This window comes from Trachurus trachurus, assembly GCF_905171665.1.
Source record: "Trachurus trachurus genome assembly, chromosome: 21".
Lineage (NCBI taxonomy): Eukaryota > Metazoa > Chordata > Actinopteri > Carangiformes > Carangidae > Trachurus > Trachurus trachurus.
In genome coordinates this window covers 20,016,505-20,039,752 of record NC_139899.1, presented here as the reverse complement: position 1 = coordinate 20,039,752, position 23,248 = coordinate 20,016,505, and the positions used below count along the sequence as shown (strand labels likewise).

Genomic DNA, 23,248 nt, shown 5'->3' with positions numbered 1-23,248 from the left:
ACATAGTAGATTTTGATGCATTTGTCTGCTGTATTTTTGTTTGTTTTGTTTTTATACACATATAAAGATAATCTTTTACTGTAACTGTACAGTTCTCTTTTGTTGTAAACATCATTAAACCATTTTCCAAGTGTTTTGACATGTGCTTTGTCTTTTATTGGACATTCACTCACAAAGCGTACAGGTGTGGTGATTTACAACAGGTGCAGTTCGGATAATCCAGATGAAAATAATGTCAACAAGCATTAGATCACACTGACACTCAACAAGCGTCACCCAACAGGATTTATTATTATCATTAAGTCAAAATTTGAATTTGTTCAACACTTTCAAGTACCTACAAAACTGACATTGTTGAGATCTAATACTTAAAACAGTTACTAAATGTTTTTTTTTAACTAAAAATGTAAAAAAAAAAAAAAAAAAAAAAACGAACTGTAGCCCACAGAAAAATCTCTAATTTGACAATCCCAACTTGAAAATCTACAATGCAATCAAGTGCAGCTATGTAGAAATTATCAGTGCATGACAATCAAGCAGTAGCCACGCCCTAAAACCAACTCTGCTTATCATCTTTTTTTTTTTTTGTATTATTTTTTTTTTTTATTTCCTTTTAAACCTGACCATAATTTGAAAAATGAGCATCACATTGTAGTGAAGAAGACTCCAAACAAGCGATTAAAACCATAAACTCAGTACGAAAACGTTTAGAGAGGCAACAAACCAAGTGAGAAGTATGGTAATTTTCTCATAGACTTACATCATATAGGACGTCTTTATTTACTATGTCATGAACACATGTCATCATACAATATGTGCAAACGACTGTTTTATGTGTTAGAAGCCATTTATTATATAATGTAAGTGCCAGTAAGAAGTGACAGAATTAGCAAATATTAGCATTTAGCACAAAGCAGAACCACTGGCACGGCTGGAGACTGTTTTTACACAAAAATGTGAATATTTTAAATCCTAAATGAAGAATTTAGTGTCTATATCAAGTAGACAGCTTGGTTTTCACTATTTATTGATTAATTTAATCATTGTCATCATAAAATTATAGAAAAAAAGTCAAATCTCAATATACTTTGCATGTGACAAATAAAGAATCTTGAATCTGTCTATTCAGGGTGATTGCTTTGCCCAACCAACAACCCAAATATACTTATGTCACTATCACTTAGAATAGAGAAAAGCTTCATATGCAATTTGAAACTCAATTATTATTATCGTCACAGTAGATGCTGATTAAAATCCCCAATTAATCAGCTAATTGCCTCAGCCATAAAGAACAGTGTTGTCTCCATGCAGGACCTCAGCGGGGAGATTGAGGTGGAGGTGGAGCGGGCGTAGTCAGTGATTCATAGAGATCTTTTTCTTTCTCCCCAGGTTTGGCCGACTGTAGGGGGGTCAGTGGGGTCAGAGTTGGAGTTATTGGGTTAAAAGTGTGAAATGATCAGACCAGCATTTCTCTCTGCATGTTTTCATTCCTCTTACTTCCTCCACGTAAGCAGAAGACGTTAGAAAACCCGACCAGTAGCTATGTTTTATCATCAGATCAGTTCTCACACATCTCTGCTTTTTTAGGATCTGTTTCTTTTTCATTTGATTACATTTTAATAAGAGAAAATGTATTTTTTTTTACAAAGAAAGAGGAGGTAACGCACCCTCAAAATAAAACCCTACTGACAACTTTACAATTAGCCAGAGTTGTTTGTAATGAAAACCTGCAGAGATTTAGCCCTTGACAACACATGCTGGGATATCGTCAAAATAAAAAGAAACATATAGGTCTTAACATCCTACAATATTGAAGCATCCTGGATCATGGAGGGGGAAGACTTTGTCACCTCTTTTCCAGAGGATTTTCACAAATCCCAATGCCACTACTATACTATTTTTCTAATGAATATTTTAGATTGCAACAAACTCTTCAAAAAGCACAAACAACAACGGGCTGTTCCAGGTAGAGTAACATCATTGTGACTTAAATTTGGTGCTATCGAGTGACTAATTTTGGAGTTGGACCACTAGGATTTAATTTCAGAAAGGCTGAGAACAGACGATTTGGGAATATAACATCCAAATAAAAGTCTGTGTACGTCTCAGATCAGTACAGTTTGAACTGGGCTATACAATACACAATATTTATAACCTATACCTGCACACACTTCCCTTAATAGACCTTTTTTCACATCAGACAGCACGGTTGTAAATAATGAGAATTAACGATGGCTGAATGCTTCTATTTCTCTGTCCTGGTTATATTAACGCTGGCTCATCCTCACATTGTAATCATTTAAATAGGACACTTAACACATAATTTCCTGTTACGACAAATTGAAATATGTGCTGCTTTGAAAAAGGCCAAGAAATTAGATCAAATTTCAAGTGTTTGAATTTTATCAAATGGACTGAAATAAGATTATCATAATTAAAGATTTATGGGTTTATTGGTTTTAATATTTGTTGTAAATAAATATCAGAGTCACAGCCACAGTTTCAATTTCACCAATAAAACATTCTCACTGTTACAACCATAACCTGTGTTACTCATGTGTTTCTTTTTATTTTGACCATTACCCAAATCTTTGATTTTCATTTTTTTCTTTTTAGATTTGACAACCATATTTGTAAGAGAATATAAATCCTTTCTTACCCCAGGTTTCTTTTTGTTGGCAGGCTTTTTCTACAAGAAATACAGTACATTGACAAATGGTAAGTACCTGAGCAGGTGAGAAAATGATCTTTACCAGCAGAAGAAGTGACCTCACCTTTCTTTTTGTTGGTTCAAGCACCTGATAAGGATCAGCATCCTTTGGTCTCTCCAGTTCCTAGAGAGGGAAATACGAAATAAATACAAAACAAATACAGAACAATACAGTCAAGCATCTTTTGTGTGTGTGTGGTGGTGGTGGAGAAGTCGGAGAATCTTCCTCACCTGGTAAATGCCGCCATTTTCTGCCTATTCATTTGGGAGAAATGCACAAATATAAACAAAAGTAAAACTGAAAGTATGTGCACACTCCTCACACACACACATTTAATATCAGTCAATAACTAAACAGTGGTCAGAAGCAGCCACTGTCAATGATACAGGTAGTGAGAGAGGTGAGACTTACAGACTCTCCAGCAGCCACAGATTTTGCACGGGGAAACTATGGAAACAACAAAAACAAAAAAGCTTTTTAAATTAGATCTGCAATTAATTATTTTCATAGTGTTGTTGACTAACTGCCTCCACAGGTTGCAAGCACCGACTAATGTCTCCAAATAAAAGATAAACATTGAGAGAAAATGATTGATTGTTCTGATAACTGACCTTCTCTATGGTGAGTTTTTATTATTTCCCTCAGTTTCATAACATTGTAATCTAAATAATTTAGGTTTTTTGACTGCAGACAAACAATCAATTAATTATTTATTGAATAGTTAGGTGATACTTTAAAATGTCATCCTTTAAGATAATGTCACATGAGAACATGAAAAGCTAGAACAGAAATGTTGTTTACTTGTTAAACCAATTTAGGGCTGCAGCAGCTAGAGGAGAAATAAACGTATGATGTATGATATGATTTTAAAAAAAAAAGTTTTTACATCTCAAATGTGCTGTGTTTGATGCTTTTCTTCCTTTGTGTTACATGTTACTAAACTGAAAATATTTGTGTTTTGGGATTGTTGCCACATATGACATGAAATCTCTGGGAAATTTGGACTCATTTATTGACTAACAAGAAAATAACAGTATAAATTGATAAAGAAAATAACTTTATCAAGTATGAGTTATCTGAAGTCTTTTCCACTTGTTCAACATCTCACCCTTTCTCTCACGAAGAGCGCGGTGGCAACAATACAGTAAAGCATCAGAATGCCATCTAGGAAATAGCAGATGACTGGTTCAGCGAAGAAACCCTCTGCAGAGACAAGAGAGAAAGAGAGAGAAATGTTCAACTTATGTCAGCGGTAACTGTTTACATGTGTTGCACACACACGCACAAAAACACAACCTTTTATCAACTATTTCAGAGGAAAACGAACTTCTAGTCCAGCACGTTTATCTCACAGATGCATATCACTTGCTTTAATCGGCAAATTCTGAGGTCATAAGATACTTTAGATAGAGAGGAAATGTCCATGTAACCACAGCACACGAAGCAGCCTGAGAAGCAAACTGAAAAGTTTCATTACTTTTTTTACATTTTTTTTTATGAAATAATGGGATTGCAACAAAAGCTATAAGAAAAGCACATAAAAGCAATACATTTGACAAATTCATAAAATGTGCTAATCGAGGATTAGCCTATCTAGTTTTCTTACAAAATAAAAATTTGTGTTTGTGGCACTGTTTGCAAATTGAATTGTTTATTTTTTTCCGACAGCTATTTTTTTCATAATTCTTGTGTAGCAACATACTGTAGGTTTGTTTCCACAGCTGCTGAATTATATGACTTGATTCTACATGAATCTGTGTGCTACAATAATTGAGTTAAAAATATTTTAAGAAAATAAGTTTTTTAGAATTGAATTGAATAAAATAAAATAAGTAGGCTACATTGCAAATGTTCATAGGTATGGTTTAGCTACATGTCCTAAAACAACAACAACCTATGAACAAAATGATTTGTTATAGCTAATATTGCATAAAATGATTTGAGGGATTTATTTCTCACTTTTGCAAGGAGATACTAAAAATAGACTTATGGCCGTTTTGTGTTTCTGACGCAGTGTATTTAGCAACATGGGATGGAAAATAGCAACATAGAGAGTTGAGTAAGACCTCTGAAACAGGAAATAAGATATCTGCTGCTCACTTCATGAAGTGTCTTCCTGTCAGTACGATATGCTGCTTTGAGGTTTTGGTGAGACTCACTTATCTCACTGTGTGGCTGGAAAAAAAGGCCATGTTGTGAGAACGTAGTCGATGGTTTCTGAGGCTAAAAATGTTGATGATAAGATCTTGATCTTATAGCTTCAGGATGTAGTTACTTCTGGTCTTTGGCAGAAGGATATGTGGCTATACTGTTACTGAACAACCAAAGGTTAACTGTTGCCATAGCAACTCTTAAGATAGCTATGGCTACATTTTGTTCTGTCGTGTTAGTTTTTTCTTTCTTGCATACAATCAATTGGCATGATTTTGTAGGTTTGGACATTATGGGGAAATTTTCACAATTTGGAAAAAACACTTTTTGTTTAGATCAGCGGTCTTCAACGTTTTTCAGGCCAAGGACGCCCAAACTGACGGAGAGATGGAGCAGGGACCCCCTACTATATTATAAACATAGCTTGTTATCATGCATTCAATACTAAGCTATTCAAATGGTTCATACATACTGTATATTCATGTTTTATCTAAACGTGTACGATGTACAGTGGGTAGGGGGCTGTCCCTCTGCCATTTATAAACAGACCTTGTTCACTGATACCAATGCCAATATCAACTATACGTCAACTGCATGGTAATCATGCAGACAAGCTATTCAAAGTGGCGTTTCTTATTTGAAACATAAATGTAGAAACTAAAAGATATAAAACATTGTCTAATCAACCAAAAAATTTCATGACCCCCCTGCAGCACCTCCGCGGACCCCCTAGGGCAGTGGTTCCCAGCCTGTTTTGGCTCGTGACCCCATCAAATTTCTGGCGGCCGTCAATCAAGATATGTCAGCCCAGATATTTTTATATGCTGCATTTTTGAACAAGAAAGTGAAAGTAAGTTGTGTGTGGTGTTTTTACTCATACACAAATAATAATTTGCCTAGTTAAAAAATATTTCTATCAGTCATTTTTTTTAAATCAATTACTAGAAATTTCAGGTGACCCCATTTGAATTCCAGGCGACCCCACATGGGGTCCCGACCCCAAGGTTGAAAAACACTGCCCTAGGGGTCACGGACCCCCTGTTGAAGACCTCTGGTTTAGATTGATACATCTTTCAACTGAGGCTACGCCTATGTGATGCTACAACAAGCAGGCTGCAGCCAGTTAGCTTAGCTTAGCTTAGTTTATCACTAAAACGGCATATGACTCTGTTTTTGTAGTAGGCTATGTGCATTTAAGATATAGGCTAATGTGTGGGTTGTGGATTGTTTGCTCTTTGCACACATCTCCAATAACTAACCATCTGCTGCAGCTTTGTATTTAACGTGCTGTCAATGTCCTTTCTCACCCCGCTAACTGAGAAACGTGTATTTCACAAAATTGTTTTTAGCCTCTGAGTTCAAACTTCTTTCACAAAATGTTATTTAAATCTCCTAAGACTTGTAAAATCACCAACACAGAAGGCTGAGATTGGACCAAATGTGCATAATAAAAGATGTGTGCAATATCTTTAAAGCAAAAACAAAAACAAAAAAAATACCTGAAGCATCCAATATTTTTCAAACTAGCCAGTCTAGTCTACATGAACTGATGAAGAGACTTGGATAAGGGGCAAATGTCTGCAAAGACAATGTCCAGTTGACTTGATTTAGACAATTGCCTGGACAAATGAGAATTACACAGACTTTTTAAAAAGGCCTTTAGGATAGTGGAAGGACAGGAAATAAGAATGGCATGATGCAGCAAAGGGCGGCTGCCAATGGAAACGAACAAGGCCGCTGCGGCGAGGACGATAGCCTCTGCATATGGAACGCCTGCTCAACTCACTGAGCTATACGACCACCCCAAAAGATATTTTCTTTAGACAAAATGGTGCAGCCACATAAAATTGGCCATTGTTTGAATATCCCATGCATACAGCTCAAATTAAAACATTGTTTGCCTTTTTAGCTCTCTTCAGTGTTACAGCCTCCTTTGCGCGTTTACATTTATCAACGGTCAGAGATTGTTGCTATGCCAAGATACACTGTAATCAATAGATTAGGCTCAATCAGTGGGCTAAAGGTTAGAAATTTGCACTTATGTATAGGCTAGGCTACTGTATGGTATAACAGTAGGCTATATAATGAATAAAATATGTACTAATATATATATATATACTGTGACCGTTTTGATGTTTTATTTTCCTATAGCACAATTTTCTGTGCAAAAATGAACTACGGAGATTCACCTGTAGTGTTTTCAGATGCAGTAGTGTCGGGAGGGAGATTATTTATTTATGTGTGCTTCCTTGTAATCCCTTCATCATGATGACTCTGACTGAAATACATGACAGGACCTGAAAGTGGTTTTCATCACTTTGAAAATACTTTCTTCTCCCACAAACTCTCCCTAACTACGACATAAAAGGGAAAGTCTGGGAAACATCAAATGCTCACAAACTTCTGCTCATGAACAGTCGCTGTCAAAACCTAAACCCAAAGAAAGGAAATACACAATTTAACGCCGTCTGTTGACACTTCTTTGAATTATAGTCACATATTTATTTATGATTAGAGCAGGAGGACAAAAATAACCAAGCTGCCTCTGCAGTATGTAAAATGTAAGATCATAATCATTATGTAGGTTATATTCCATCAAACCTGTAATGAGTCTCTTTGAATTTGTTTCCTGTGTTTCACATAGACAACTATAGGCCTATTTATAACACTGAATGGAAAATGCAAATGACCTCCCATGTTATATGTAGGCTAATAATTTCCTGACCTTGTAATAGAGCCACAAAGAGCTGTTTCTTCCATAAGATTAGTGCTGTGTGCAGCAAATCTCCAATCTACTCTGTGACTCTCTGGCCCTTTTGCAATACAGAAATCAAAGTTGGCCACAGATATTACACATATCATTTCCTCAAAAAGTGTGAGAATGTGTTTTAAAAATCATTTAAAAGAGTTGAATGCAGCAAATTCTCTGGACTGTTAGATATTTGAACCGCAATGAAAAATACCAGAAATTTACCAATCTGAGTGTAAATAGAAAATACACTGGAATTTCATTAAATTAACTCCGAATATGTCTCTTCACACTTCACCGACTTCACAAGGACACTGGTTTGAATATTATTTTACTATAAAACTTTAGCCTTCAGAAGTTAAAGGAATAAGTTACATTTTTGGAAAAACACATTTGGTTTCTTACAGAATTAGACAAGAACATTAATTTGTTTTACACCTGAAACTACGCGATGCTAGGCCTACACGATGCAGCTAAGTAGCTTAATTTAGCTTAGCACTTATACTTTTGAATGGAATAAACAAATGAGTTAGTTGTTGATTGGGCTTTCTTTGCACCGATTTACAGTCATTAAAGCTAAGCTAAACTAACCAGGTGCTAGCTGTAGCTCCATATTTATATGAGCTGAATGCGGCAAAATCTTCGGACTGTGGATATTTGAACAGTGACGACCTGCGTTATGGAGGACACCAAATTTCCGAAACAGCTAGGGCGTAAATTCAAGTTACGTCAGAATTAGTCTTTTTACATTTCACTGACTCATTTACAAAAGAAATCAGATGTGATTTTTTTCTTCAGGCAAACCTACATTTTAGCATTCCATGTCTTTTAAACCTTTTTTTTTTTTTTTTTTTTTTTTTTAGAAAATATGAATTTGTTTCACTTACCAATACAAGAAACAGGCACCAGGAACAGGAACAGCGTAAATACACTGAGGCTCAGCTTGTCCATGCCTCTAGCCCTTTTTCTATATGTAAAAAGATGGTTTTCTCCTTTTCTTATTCTCTCCCTTGGCTGGTTGTAGTCTATAAGTTAAACTCTTCCCTCACTCTGATCAGAGGAAGTGGCTATACTGACTACCTGTCAGTGGACTATACGACTTGGTTATGCACTTCAAAGCGCTGCGCAGTCTTCACCACCCACAGAGAGTCTCACTGACTGTGTCATGTTCAGCTGGTTTCCTCAAAAACTGACAAAATATGTTAGGGCTTATTTTAACATCATGGATGAGCTGCTGGCACTCTAGTCTATAATCAATTCATAAGTGGCCCACTGTACATTATAATACACTATAATGTAGCTGTGTGCATTTATAAAAATATTTATGCAACTCAGTTTTAAATTTGTGTTTGAGATAATGGTAAAACAATTGACTATTATTGATAAATGTGTTATAAACTGTTTGTATGGCTTGTTACTCTACTGTATAGGTATAATCTGTCCGTTTATGCTCCACTGTTGATGCTTCATAGGTTCGAACTACGGACAAGTCTGCTTCCAACTACATTATAGTGTAACAATATGCTATGCCATTTAGAAATGCAATACAAAGCAGGATGGATCCAAATAAAGACGCAACAAGTGCTGGATTACAGGCAATGACAGATGTACTCTTAAAGAAATATATAAGTGATATCTGAATTTAGGGTGGGTTTTCTCCCTGGCTCTGTTTTTTTTTTTTTTTTTTTTTTTTTTTAGATAAAAACTGCGTCAGTGACATACAGTATATCTAAAGATGTGGGTTAACAAGCCAAACCACATGTTATGAAACCGGGGGAAAATAATCAGATACCACAAGTTAGGTTGTACAAGATCTGTGTGTTGGCTTGTCGTTGATGGGAAAAGTGTGAAGACTTCATCAAAAATGCTGTAGCAAGACTTCACACCTTTAGCCAGTAACAGCCTGTTTGAGTAACTGTATGTTTGAAAGGTCAAAAGATGGGTTGGCCTCATAACGCTTAAATGTTAGTGTGTGTCTGTGTATAGAAAGGGGTTAAAGACATGAGACCTCTGCATCTTTACAGAGTGTTGTGTCTGGCTCTAGTTGCACAATCACACTGATCTGGGACACTTGAGCAAACTATTGAACTAACAGGCAGAAACTGAGGCCGGGTAAAATTGCACGAAGCGGAGACTTCATTTTGACACGGGTGTGAAAAATGTTGCAGGACTTCTGAGGCCTGACCTTATGGACCTTTAATTAGACGCCTACGCCGAAGCATCTGGACCCTAGATGCAAATAACAGATAGACACACATTCTGATTTACATAAATAACTCTGAATCTCTTTTGTAAGATAGATAGAAATATATAACTGTTAAATAAACGTAGTGGACTGAAATATTAAATACACAGCCTAAATAGTAAAGTAGCCTACTTCAAAACCATAATTATACTTTTACCTGCGCAAATGTGCTAGTGTCACATTGCATGCAATTCACGAATAAAACATGGGCTACAGCATTTCACTGCAAACGTCAAGTCAGTGACCATCTCCTTGGTCTTGGAGATGCTCAGAAGGAGACAGTTCTGCTATCTGTGTATTTCTGTGTGTGTCAAGTCTCAGAGTTGTTACGTTTCTGCTGATTTGTGGCATTCATCTTTTCACAGAAGGAAAACTGCAGACCTACATCTCACAATTTAATCAGGCGTCCTCACATCCAGTATGGTTTGATTTGATTACACCAACTAGCAATAAGCATACTCAGTTCCATTATTAAAGTTACTGTTATATTAAAGGGCCTCACTTGAGGCAATAATGAAAAGACCAAATTGTGACTGCCATGTTATCATATATGACATCATACTGTTGATACTGTTAACACTGGTTCATCATTTACGTAGGTCTTCAAAGTGAATACCTAGTTCGTCAGGAAACCAGATAGCCTACAGTAAAACTCCAATCTGTCTTTAATCCATTTTCCATTTTTAATTTGTAGGAGAATCACAGCTCTTTGACTTAATTTCTTATGTGTGTGGGTTTTTCTTTTTTCTGTAAAATCTTACTCTAACAGGAAAATAATAACTTCTGCTGTTAAAGCACTAGTGCAGCAGACTATGAGGCAGCAAAATTGAAATACTCTACTGCAAATACAAACACTGTATCTAAAAAAAAATCACCTAAGTACCTAACTTAAAGTATTATTTTGTAGCGTATATTGTATTGTACATTACATTATGATATTTACCCGTGAATCCTTGTGTGAAATGACAAACAAGCGGCTGCTGTTGATCACGTGATCTTCTAGGTGTTTCTTAAAACCGCTGTCACATGATCCTGGTGACGTCAGTCCTTGCACTGCTGCTGCTGATTAAAGTCTTCACTGGGAGCAAAAAATTAACACCACAGCTGGCTTTTACCGGCACGAACAGCTCATACCGGCATCCAGAAACGTTAGGTTGCTTTGTCACCAAAAAACAGCGCTTTATCACTTCGACGAATACGTGACTTTTATCTTTTTTTTTCTTTCTATTTGGCGTTGTTGTGACGCTGCTAACGTTAGCCTAGCCTGTTAGCACAACAGCTCCTCTCCTCGCTCACCCCGTGTTGTTGTGCCGCCGCCGCCGTGATTTAGTCCCCGTGAGACCGTCAAGAAACATGACGCACATCGGTGTTCAGTCCTGGAGCCTGGCAGTAACGCTGCAGTTGATTTTAGGTGAGTATTGATTATTATTAGTAGTAGTATTGCTAACGGTTGCCAACTGACGAAGGTCACAACTGACCTAACGTTAGCTAGTAACTTAACGAAACAATGTTTGGACCGATCTCCAAGCTGGCGAAACTTTACACTGTTGTAACCACACAGAGCAGAGATCATGTAGGTCAGAGCTGCGGTTTGTTTGTCAGGCCTAACACACACATGTAGCTACACACGAGGGACAGTCAGGCTCCAAACTGTCTGGATTTGACGATGCTGAGCTCAGTCACTCATGAGGCTGAAGTTGGCTCCTTTTGTGCAGATTTGACAAGAGAGAGAGAGAGATAACCTTTATTAACGTGTCACTCCACAACACACTATGCAAAATGCATAAGGGTACAGGGGGAATGCATAAATAAACATACCATAGTTTATAAAAATTACAGTATTCAATGCACGTTACCTCCCTCCCCCTTGATAAAATTAAAAAGTATTGAGGACCACTCAAAAAGGGTTGTGAGACATACATTAAAAAAACCTACAAAATGGTATCATGAATTATATCATAAACTCAAGAAAGACAATCTTCTGTTAAGAATGAGGTGGCAGGCTTTTGCACAAATGTATGAGGGTTTCTGTGGATTAAATGGGCTTTAGGTCAGATTTGATAAGTCTATCCAAGCTGCCATTGTTTGATGTTTTCATAAATAGAATAAGAAAAAGAAAAAAATCACAAATCTGAAACTGTGGTCGCAGTCAATGTTTAGTAGCCTATCTCAGATTCAGCACGTCAAGAGTCGACTTATCTCTAAGGATAGTGGTTATTGATCTAGACCTGGTCTGATGTTGTGTTGTTCAGTGGAAAGAGAGCAAAGGTTTCACAAATTTCAATCTGCACTTGAAAGGGTGCTAACAGTGTTGGTTCAGAATTTAAAAGTCTAATTATAGAGGTGTGGTTTGATCTAAAACTGTCTAGATAGAAAGAGAAAGACATACATATGTACATACATTTAAAAGTTCAATCATCTTCTACAATTTAAGTACTGTCAGAGCCATTTTCCACAATAAAGATACATAAAGTAACATTTCAGAACATTAAAGCAGAAGTAAGCGGGATTTGTGTTAATATAAGTCTTAAATAGTTATATCTTCCGACAGCAATCACTTATATAGAGTGTTTGGTCCGAAACACGGGTCTGCCAGTCACTCTGCTCTGCTGTAAGCCGAGGAGAAAACTTTCCTTGTATCCTACAATCTTTATCCAATGAGGAGAGAGAACGGCATGAAGGGCTGTGTGTGCAGCCAAGGGATGCGCGTGAATGTGGTGACGTAGGGACGAGGGCGGGGACTGCTAACTCTGACAAGAAGTTAGCCAAAACGACCGGATCGCTTACTTCTGCTTTAAGTGGTGACTGAATGTGTTTTGCAGCTGCTGTCCTGCACCCAGGTGTTACTGGTGTTGCCTCAACTACAAGCACCCCAACAACTGCTCAGCTGCACAAAGACCCAGGCAGACCTGAAAAGGGAAACTATGTGGTCACCAGCAGCAACGGTACTGCCTGTTTACTGGCATCCATGGGGCTGCAGCTCAGCATCACCTTCAACTCCTCGTCTCAGAACAAGGTACTTTGAGACACTCAAGCAATGCTTGAGCAGTTTACAGCTATGGCTATAATTACAGCCACGTTTAGATGTCTTTAATTTGCTTAATGTTGTATTGTTTATTTACAGACTGTGCAGGATGTTATGAACCTTCAGCCCAATGTGACAAAGAGCTCTGGATCATGTGAGTCAGAGAGCGCCTCCCTGCGTCTCACAACAGATGTGGACAAAACCAACCTCACCTTTTCTTTCACCCTGGTAGGTTACTGCATCAGTGTTCACCGCTTTGTTCATCACAGCCCTGTTATTTTCATCTCACACCTCCTGAAACAGCCACTAGGTGGCAGCTAGCGCTTGCATAAAACTGTCCTGACTGCAGTTACCGCCTTATTCCTCCAGAACACTACCTCCAATAAGTACCACCTGAGTGAAGTGACGCTGTCAGCAGCCTGGCCTGACATGAAGGGTGAGTGCACTTTACTTACAGTGTTTATGCAGATTTCCTTGTTTCAGGTTAATAAACATGTGTCCAGTCTATCCTGTTGTTCTTAATATAATGTCTATTTGTTAGTAACGTAACCAGGGAACTAAATGAAAAAAAGTAGCGACGAATAAAGCAGCTGTGACTTGAACTAGTAGGAACATGATTGACTTGATGTTAATTTTGAGGCATCCTATACTTATTCTGCCTTGTGCTGATCTTTACATAGTAAAGGATCTCGGTTCACAAGGGAGGCAAACGGCAGACAAAATGCATGTAATTTGGTGATGCTTTATCGTACAGGTTTGTTATTCCGTATGAATTCCTAGAAAAAATGATGAAGCTTGGTACCAATCACAGAAAAAAAATTACTAAAGTTCTGAAACTGCAACTCCAGTAAATTCATTTTGCCTGGTTAAATAAAGGTTGTTGATGATGATTTTGCTGCATTAAACTGGAGAAGAAATTGCTGCATGTTATGATTCTCTAATGCACAGGGAAGCTGATTTCTGTTTTGTTTTTATTTCACCTTAATGCAATTGAAGAATTCTTGACACACCCAATCTTAACTCAACAAAAAATATAAAAGTTATTTACCTAAATGTTTTTTTTAATCCTATTTGTTATAGGAGATTTTGAACCGCCACAAACAGCCACAAGAAAACTAGTGAGTGTGTGTGACTGCGGTGCTCTGACTGTTGCAGCAGTTGTACAAATTTTAAGGCATCTTAATCAACTATGCCTTTGAACAGCTCATTAGCCGGAGTACTGTTCTGGTGCGCTGTCTTTTTAATTTGGTGACATTCAGGTGCAATACGGCTGCAATAGTTGAAAGTGACACATTTGATGAAGCACTTTTAAAATGGCTTCTGTCATCACTGATGGCATTTTGCTGTTGTTGTGGATCATAGGGAATCTGAAAAAACCACAAGTTTTTTCTGTAAAATCAGAGTCTTGGAAGTTTGTTCCATAATCTGACATATCCCCAGGTAATACAGATTGTGTAAGTATAGAGGTTTACAGAAGGGTTTAAGTCAAATTATTAACATTTTCTATCACATGAATCGATCATCACATATTACACCAGAATCCTCACTTCTGTATTTTCCCTCCCTGTTCTGTCCCTACCCTAGAGGCTGTCTCAGCCCATAACAACAGCCTGGACTACCTGCGGGGCACCCTGGGATACTCGTACATGTGCCGAGAGGAGCAGACCCTGAACGTGGCACAGATTGTGTCCATCAACACCTTCCAGGTGCAGGTGCAGCCCTTTGGTCTGACTGGGAATCAGTTTGGAGCAGGTAAATGCACACTTGACTTTGTTGCTCTCGGTTAAAGCCCCTGTACGGAGCTTTTAACTGGATACGCAAAAGTCTCTGGTTTCTGCTGATGTGTCTCTGTTAACTACAACAGCAAATGAGTCCATCAGTGTGAAGATACGCTATTTCTAAGTAGTCTAATTCTATACCTCTGGAAGCCATGGTCAGGTCAGACCACTGACGAAACGATACGAATAGAAACATTACGCTGCTAAAAAAAAAAAAGGAAAAAAAAGCAAGTCCGGTCTTCTTTCAGACGTTTCCAAAACAAATCTATGACGCACTGGCCAGACAAACATCTTCATGACAGTGGGAAATGCAGTCTTCATTCCGCCGCTTTCGTCCACAGGGGCCGCCAAAATCAACACTAAATGAAAAGTCTGTACAGGAGCTTTAAGTAAATGAATCTCCTATTTTCTTGCTCTAATTTGTCCTGTTGTCTCACCCCGGCAGCTGAGGAATGCCAGCTGGACGAAGACGACATGTTGATCCCCATCATAGTCGGAGCAGCTTTAGCAGGTCTAGTCCTGATTGTGCTCTTGGCCTACCTCATCGGGAGGAAGAGGAGCCACGCCGGCTACCAAACCATCTGAGGTGGCTCTTCACTTTCATGTCCTCTGGGGGGCCAGAGCGCGACACCATGATATTAACCACTGTTTTATGAGACTAACACTCTACCTTGTGCCCCTCTATCCCTCCATCCTACATCTGTCTCTGTGCTGTTCTCTGCCCTTACCAATAACACTAGTCATTATTACTTTGTGAGATTGATATACGCTTTCTGAACTGACCCACTCTTTCATTGTTTGGAGATTGTGGTGAATTGAGGAAAAACTCTTTACAGATACCAAGTAAAGTCAGGGGATGTTGAACAGAGGGGTCCACAAGAGTCCTCAACTTGTATTGTACTATTTATGATTTCTGTGAAAGGAATTTTGAGGGATTATGGGATTTGAGGGAATTGCTACTTTAGCTCTTCTTATCTGTTACTGGGTGACCACTTTTTAGTGGTCTCATCCTAAATAAGGTTTGTTATTATAAAGGGAATATTTCTGGCTGTTTAACTCAGCCTGATTCATACAGTAAAGATCTGACATTTTTTATTGCATTAGCTCTACATTTAGACCAAGTAGGCAGATTTTAGTGATCATGCTAAAAACACAGTAACCTATTCCTGGAAAAGAAACAAGGGAGGCTGCTTAGTTTTTGCTTTACATGTAGGAATTCATTTAGTCCACTGAGATTAATAATGAAATGCCAATCTTTGCTTCTTAACTGTACGTAACACATTTTGTGTGGCAGCGTTAGATACAGCTCTCAGCTTTGTAGGATTTGAGGCATTTTTAGCTTTTTTTTTGTTTCACTTGAAGGAGTTGTTAGCATTGTGGGAAATGGACTCATTTGCTTTCTTGTCAATTCATAGATGAGAATTTATATCTCTCTTATGTCTGCTAAATGACATGCTATGGAAAGAGGGTTTGCTTGGGTAAGTTTAAAGACTTGAACAAAAACGAAGGAGTATAAATAGACAAGTTGTGGTCGCTGGTTCATGCCAGGACTATTTCTTGGCTGGTAGCTGTAACTTCTGGAGGAAACTCAAGGAAGCAAACGTGCCTGTTCAGGCTCATAACCCACTGCTGAACCTCGATGTATGAGCTTTACCCATTGATTCTTGTGTAGACGAAACAAGATAGAGCACATTAATGAGCTTTAGAGGTTCCAGTTTTAATGCCAAGCTAAACTTACCACGTTTTGGCTGCAGCTTCACATTACTATACAGACACGGCAATGTCTTGGATCGTCCCATCCAACTTTAGCCTCCAAAGCAAATAAGTGTATTTCCCAAAATGTTAATATTTCTCAATTTTTGGAGTTTGCTGTTACAGAAAGACACATGCCAGGATTTGCTTAAACAATCTTATTGACATACTTTTGGCTTGTTGCATGAAAAAGCTCAGGACACCACAAAAGAACCTTATAATATTGCTTTGATGAAGTCCACTGGGTGGTTCTGTTTGTTGTTGTTTTTTTTGTTTGTTTGTTTTCCTGAATTTGGGCCCACTTGGGATTTTGGACGCTTGAAGGTTACGAAGTTGCACTAAAGTCCTGAGGAAAAGCCCCATGTAATGATTAAAATGGCCATAATGCTCTGGTCTGGTTCATCAGTGCCTTCCCAGCTGTTATATGGATGGGATTTAAGTAAAGCCAATATTCACAGAGGTACTCACCCACTCACTGACACTGTGCTGCCATGTGTGGGACATTTTCATTGTGTCTCACATAGCCTTCATGTACTATTACTACCATTAATATGCTTTGTTTGATGTAATGGGGGGAAAAGTACAGTTATTTATGTTTTTTATGTTTGTTTTGTTTTTCTCCCGCATCTAAATATCCATGTAGTGATTTAATATGGTTTTAATGGTTTTGTTTGAACTGTTTTCTAAAGGAGAGGTCAATAAAAGAGAAGGAACAAGGCCGTGTCACTTTTTGTTTTGCCTTTATGTAGTTTATCATCTGTCAAACCTGTTCCTGGTTGGTCGAGGGTATCTGCCTGTAAATGCAGGGTGGATTCAACAAACATGATGTCCAACAGTCATTAAAGGCTGGTACCCAAAGCATTTCACTAAATGATCAGAATAAAACAGGAAAAAGTATGGTCAAGACAGGTTTCTTTCTGCTGCTCTGGCCCAGAAAGGGATGAATAGTTGGCTAAGTTATTAGTGTTTTTGATAGGTCACTGAAAGGGGCTTCTTTGGTACAGGCCTGGGGCCCCTGGACCACCTCTATGTGTTTGCTAAAGAGACACAAAACACCTACATAGCCATGTGGTTTTTAGTGGTTTTGTGTCTCTTTGCACCTTTGTATCAGAGTGTTTACTGTTTGTGCCCAGGGGCCCATTGTGTCATGATCTGTCCACGACTGCAGGTTGGTTAGTAACAGACAGCAGCCATTTCTTTGTTTTCTGAGTGTTTGAGTATGAAAACATTTGTACTCTTTGAGGTGGTTTATAGTTTTGAAAGCAAATTAAATAAATATAACTTGTAAATAACTTGCTCCATGAACAGACCTTACACTAAATATTTATGTTTCCAACTGGGACAACATATCTTAACAGGTCATTTAGCTCCGAAACAAACAGCTGGATAACCTCTGGCAGACACTTTCAAACATTTCAGTTGAATTTTCCTGTACCTCAACAGCACTTTAGGATTTCTAACTTCAACATGCAGCCACAGGTTTGAAGCCCCTAAATAATTTGTTGTTTAAGATGATAATGTGACACTTGCCATTTTGTCTAACCTTTGTTTGGCAGAGGCATTCAATTAAACACTTAACCCAGAAAAGAGATGAGGGTGAATATTTCTCTGTTTTTATGCAAGACATGAATTTCCTTCTTTGTATCAAAGACAAGAAACAGAAGTTACACTCTCACAACGGTTATTCTCCATGGTAACAAAACAAAAAATACTATCGGTCCCGTGACTCTGATACTTTCAAAAACCAAAGGAACAAAAAGAATCAAAAGGCAAGGTTTAAAAATTTTCACTTGAGACAAATCCTTCATATATAGTATATCTAGTGTGGTAGATAAGAGATCAATATATCTAAAGCCACAGTTGAGTGATGGTACAAAGTTCCTGAGCAAATGTTGAAAGCAGTGGATCCAGACACTCTTATGTCCGTCCAGATTCTTCCTCCATGATTTGTTGTCTGCACTTCTCTCTCAGTTTATCGATAGTTGCCATAGAGAGACTTCCAGGCTCCGTGAAGATTTTCTGTAGAAAGACATTTTGACAGACAAATGGATGAGGGTTTAAGATGAAATCACAATAACTTCATGTAAACAACTGGAATAAATCCATAACATTTGTTTTTTTTTTGGTCATTCCTCTGTGCAAGATCAATCTTTTGTTAGACTTAAAGATACTTCATTGATCCCAAAGGAAATTCGAGTATCCAGTAATGCAGACATACATATAATATAAGGGCATAGAAGAGCAACACAGAAAACTAAAGTAAGAATTATTGTTTGATATTAGTTGTATCAAGCAAAAAATGTGCTGATTCCAGTCTCTCAGTTGAAAACATTTGTTGCCCTTCTTTGTCTGATGTGATAAAGAACAATTATGTGAACAAGATATATTTTGAAAAGGATCCCGGAGCATATGACAATTTTTTAAAATATATTTTCTTTCATCAAATGATCAATGAACCAATACTCAGTTTGTCAGTAGAGGAAAACCTGGAGTTGGTTTTAGAACTGCTCTGAAATGTTGAGTTAAAAAAACAACGAAATACATAATTTCAAGGGTTAGGGTTTCTTTGTTTGAGAGGCAAAATGTAAAAGCCTCATGAGTTTCTCTGACTGTCCTCACCTGCATGAAGGTGTGGCACTCCAGAGTGAAAGCTCCACAGGTGATTTGTTTGAAGCACTCACACACGTCAGGCAAAGAGCGAGCTCTTAAGATCTCCGGCTGATGGTGAATGATGAGCGTCAGAGCGACACGGAAAAGAACTTTGGAGCCTTCGTAGAAGAGACAATCCCAGATCCGCAGAACTGTCTGCAAGTACAAGAGCCCAGGAGGACGTCTGTCAAATGATCAGCTCGAACTCATTGTGTTTGAGGAGGTTAGACCATACTTTTTTCTCACCTCAATCGGGAGTATGTCAATGTAGAGGCAGATGAACCAGCGTGACACAACCAGGGTCCATATGCCAGGGTACTGGGCCATGAGTTGTCCCACTGCAGGAGCTTTAACCTTCACCAGCTCCCCAAGAACCTCCTGGTCCATCTTCAGCCCCAACATAGCCGGGCTGTAGTAGTCTACAACATACCATGGTTACATGAGTTCACTTGTTAGTTTTTGTTTGGCCCTTGTAGTTGGCTATTCAAGCACATCTAAGATCTTAAAGGACAATTCTGGGCAAATTCAACCTGGCGCTACAGTTTCCTAATATTTTAGGTCTAAAATAATAAAGCTGAAGATTTTCTTTTTAATGTCTCCTGTTAGTAGTTCTGTCTGTCCCCGCATCGCCACAGCAGCGTATAATGGGAGCAGACCAATCTTACGCTGGTCAGCCCCGGGTTTGAATTTGCCCAGAATTGTCCTTTAATTTTAAGAATGTTTCATGTGGAGTCCCACAAGGCTCATGCCTGGGTCCACTTGTAATTAGCTTTTTAATTGACTAGATCACGGCAAACTGCAATATTTTATTATATAGTCATTATTATGCATATTTTTAATTAACGTGAAAATTACCTGCCATTATAAAAAAAGATTGCTGTTGATTTATAAATTTGGATTTTATCACTGACTGGAAAATACGCAGAACTTTATTGCAGGGAAGCTTAACAACCTGCTTTGCTTGGTACATGTCCCCTCACTTCTCCCAACTAATTTCAGTTAATCCAACAAGTCATCCTCACATTCACACCTATGGGCAATTTAACTTCACCAATTAACCTTGTGTAAATGTCGTTGGATCATGATCTGAAACTGGAGCACACGGTGAGAATGCAAACACAGGGAGAACATGCAAACTCCTCACACATATTCATATCAAGTAAGTGACCTTGTGCGCCCTTGGTTTGCCCACAGGTGTTTTCACATACTTTTGCCCATTATGGCAGGTGCTGGTAGGCTGAGCTTGACTTGACATCCCCCTCACTCTGCTGTTGTTACAATTTTGGTACGTAAGCTTTCGTTCCCTCATGTAATTGTCAGTACAGTCAATCCCACATTCAACCTGAGAATATCTTTAATCAGTCACTGAAAACACTTATGGAGGAGTGCAGGGATTTTTTCATTGAGTGTGGGAGGATAGAATAATAATACAAAAAAACTCAACCTGGAAGTATTCTGCCCAACAATGCATCCATGAGCCAGAAGGATTTCTCCTCATCTTTGGTGATTATGATGAGGTAGCCTGCAATGAAGTTCATTCCCTGTAATAAAAACAACACAATAATAAATGTAACAGTGTGTGAATCACTGATTTCACAACAAAACCACTTTGAAAGTGATATGTTTTTACAGAGTTTGTTTGAGATCGCAACACTTGGAGGAAATGCTACACATGAATTTCTATGAATAAGGAAGTAGCCAATGCTGTTTGTTAGGTAAATAGACATGATGTTATGAGACAGGAGAGTAAACTCACCTGGCAGTACCCCACTGCCTTATTATGGTGTCCATAGGCCAGCAGCACATTGAACAGAACCTTCTGCAGACTCGGCTCAGTTTGGCTTTTGAAGAGGATGTTGTCAGGAAAAGTCCTGTGCATATCTGCCAAAGAAAGAGAGAATTTACGAGATCCATCATATTGACTGATTTAACTGGGCTTTAAAGTGTTGATTTAGTTTTTGGTTGAAAATATATTTTTGTCTCACCTGTATGAATGGTTTCCTTCAGCTTGGTGTCGTGCTCCATGGTCAGCAGCGTCTGGTAATAACCTGGGTTCCCCTCCAGTTGTTCCTGAGCACCACTTGCTGCCATCCAGATCCTGGCTCGGTGCTCATTGGGGACACCTTTACGCACATACCGCTTCACTTCCAGAACAGATTTTATAATTACATGACACAATCAACAAAACACAACAGCAGTGTGTGTGTGTGTGTGTGTGTGTGTGTGTGTGTGTGTGTGTGTGTGTGTGTGTGTGTGTGTGTGTGTGTGTTTGGATGTGTGTCTTTTACCTGTTACATTCTTCTCTATGTGAGGTTTCTCTTGAAGGAGCTTGGACCATCTGGTGGATCTTCTGTTGAGGACAGCTACATACTCGTTCATCATCTCCGTGTAGGGTTCAAAGTCATGACGTCTTTCGAAGCCATAGGGGTCAATCCTACAGAGGGGGCACTCACACAGTTCAGTACAATGCACAAAGAAATTCACAAAGCTGTTATAATACCTGACCAAGGGCTGATTTTCCTTCCCACCCTTCATTCTCTTTTCTATCCCTTGATAACAGACACTACAACAGCCTCCACCGGGTCAGGTTTCTGTAGCAGGGAGATCAAATGCTCTGGCTGGATGTTGGGCGAGTTTTAAATTACTTTTATGTGGGATTAGAAGCAAGGAGCAAAAGCTCAAGCTTAAAGATAACAAGACAAGTTAACATTTTTGAACAAAATAACACATAGCTATGATGTTTTTGATACGTCTTGTCGCAGCTATACAAATTTGTTGAGTAAAAACAAAATGCAGAAAGTTGATGAGAAAAGAAAGAAGAGTAAATAAGTGAAAGTCAAGATGGAAGCAGCAAGAGCCTACAAACATACAGTATATCAACCATCTATAGCCCACACAATATCAAGATGAGGCTTACCTTTCATTGCTATTGTTAGATGTTAGAGGCTGAGCAGCGTTTCCTGTCATTTTGTTCTCCATCGTGCGTCATGTGGTGCAGGTACAATAGTCCACCGTCCGAGAGTATAAAACAACCAAATACTGTGAAAGTTATTTCATTTCTTGTAGCTCAAACAGAACTGGCTCCAGTCAAGGTAAATAAGAGACCGACCTGAGTTTGAGATGTCTCACCTTACAGCGCTCACTAGAAGAGGAGGGGCCTGGTTAACAAACACCCTGCAGCGTCCTTTATTTGCATGCAAAACAATTGGAGGAAGAGACACAGTAATGTTTGCTCACATGTCCTCGCATGTCACAGACCATAACGATGACTCGTACAGGTAGTAGTGGTGGAGATGAAGATGATATTAGTAGTATCAACAGCAGTAATTACACAATTTTGTTCAGGATTTAAAAAAAAATACAACTACATTTTTAAATGACTGCTTTGTACTTTTTTTTTTTAAACAAAATTTCATTTCCATGCATCCAGGAATATTATTATCACAGAGACAGGCATCTAATTTTGTTTAAAGTGGCTGTAATTCCCGTTTTTACAACAACAACTACTTGAAATGTGTTGCTCATGGTCACAAACTCACAGAGAAGTGGCCCCAATGTCTGCAGTCCACCCCAGCTTTTCAGCATCTTTCAGGATTTGGTCCCTCAGCCTCACTAAATTGATCTGCTCCGTCAACTCTCACCGGTTGTTTTCAGCTAAAACTTCTATAAAGACCTACTGTACCCTCACCCATCCTGCTCCAAACATTAGACAGACGCTGCTGGTGGAATATTTTACAACTAAAGAAATGAACGTTGGACTTAGATTCATCATGTGCTCAGAAATACAACTACAAATACATTACAAAGTGCCATTATATGAGCCTGACAAGTAAATAAGTAACAGTTTGCTAAAAAAGAAGAAAAAAAAGTTCACCATATCAACTTAAACAGTAACTACTCATCAGGATGAACAGCAGTGTTTGGCTGCCTTCTCTGCCTGAAAGCTTCAACCTGTTGCACCTCTTTGCTCCGCCCAGCGCTGGTAGGTGTGGTCAGGCTCCATTGCACCTGTAACCACAGCTGAACATCACTATCGGAAGATGAGACAAATGGTTATTGCAGGGTTTTTTATTCTTTGCCTTAAATGTTCAATTGAAGAATTCAAAGTCCAAATTCCCTTAGACTGTGTAGAGTGCCCCTGCAATTTCTCCTTGTTTTCTTGTTATCCTGAATGTGATCAATGTATCA

At 38.5% G+C, this 23,248-nt stretch overlaps 3 protein-coding genes across 3 annotated transcripts; 1 reads left to right on the top strand and 2 right to left on the bottom strand.

The window, feature by feature from the left end:
• Positions 1-599: 599 nt before the first annotated feature.
• cd247l (CD247 antigen like) lies at positions 600-8,662 on the bottom strand. Its single transcript, XM_083997420.1, has 7 exons — positions 8,499-8,662; positions 3,820-3,914; positions 3,123-3,158; positions 2,942-2,965; positions 2,775-2,834; positions 2,660-2,689; positions 600-1,399 (listed from the first exon to the last, which is right to left on the bottom strand). The coding sequence occupies exons 1-7, from the start codon at positions 8,560-8,562 to the stop codon at positions 1,316-1,318; spliced, it is 393 nt and encodes a 130-aa protein (XP_083853546.1). The 5' UTR covers positions 8,563-8,662; the 3' UTR covers positions 600-1,315.
• A 2,151-nt stretch (positions 8,663-10,813) lies between these two features.
• lamp1b (lysosomal associated membrane protein 1b) lies at positions 10,814-15,890 on the top strand. The gene is made up of 6 exons (XM_083997419.1): positions 10,814-11,267; positions 12,679-12,872; positions 12,981-13,109; positions 13,251-13,317; positions 14,466-14,633; positions 15,105-15,890. Exons 1-6 carry the CDS (start codon positions 11,210-11,212, stop codon positions 15,242-15,244), a joined length of 756 nt encoding a protein of 251 aa, XP_083853545.1. The 5' UTR covers positions 10,814-11,209; the 3' UTR covers positions 15,245-15,890.
• Positions 15,891-18,328: 2,438 nt separating this feature from the next.
• Positions 18,329-22,070, bottom strand: grtp1b (growth hormone regulated TBC protein 1b; the record flags this gene model as incomplete). Its single annotated transcript, XM_083995987.1, has 8 exons — positions 21,978-22,070; positions 21,349-21,494; positions 21,046-21,204; positions 20,817-20,941; positions 20,505-20,601; positions 19,307-19,479; positions 19,031-19,216; positions 18,329-18,430 (listed from the first exon to the last, which is right to left on the bottom strand). The coding sequence occupies exons 1-8, from the start codon at positions 22,037-22,039 to the stop codon at positions 18,329-18,331; spliced, it is 1,050 nt and encodes a 349-aa protein (XP_083852113.1). The 5' UTR covers positions 22,040-22,070.
• Positions 22,071-23,248: the final 1,178 nt, after the last annotated feature.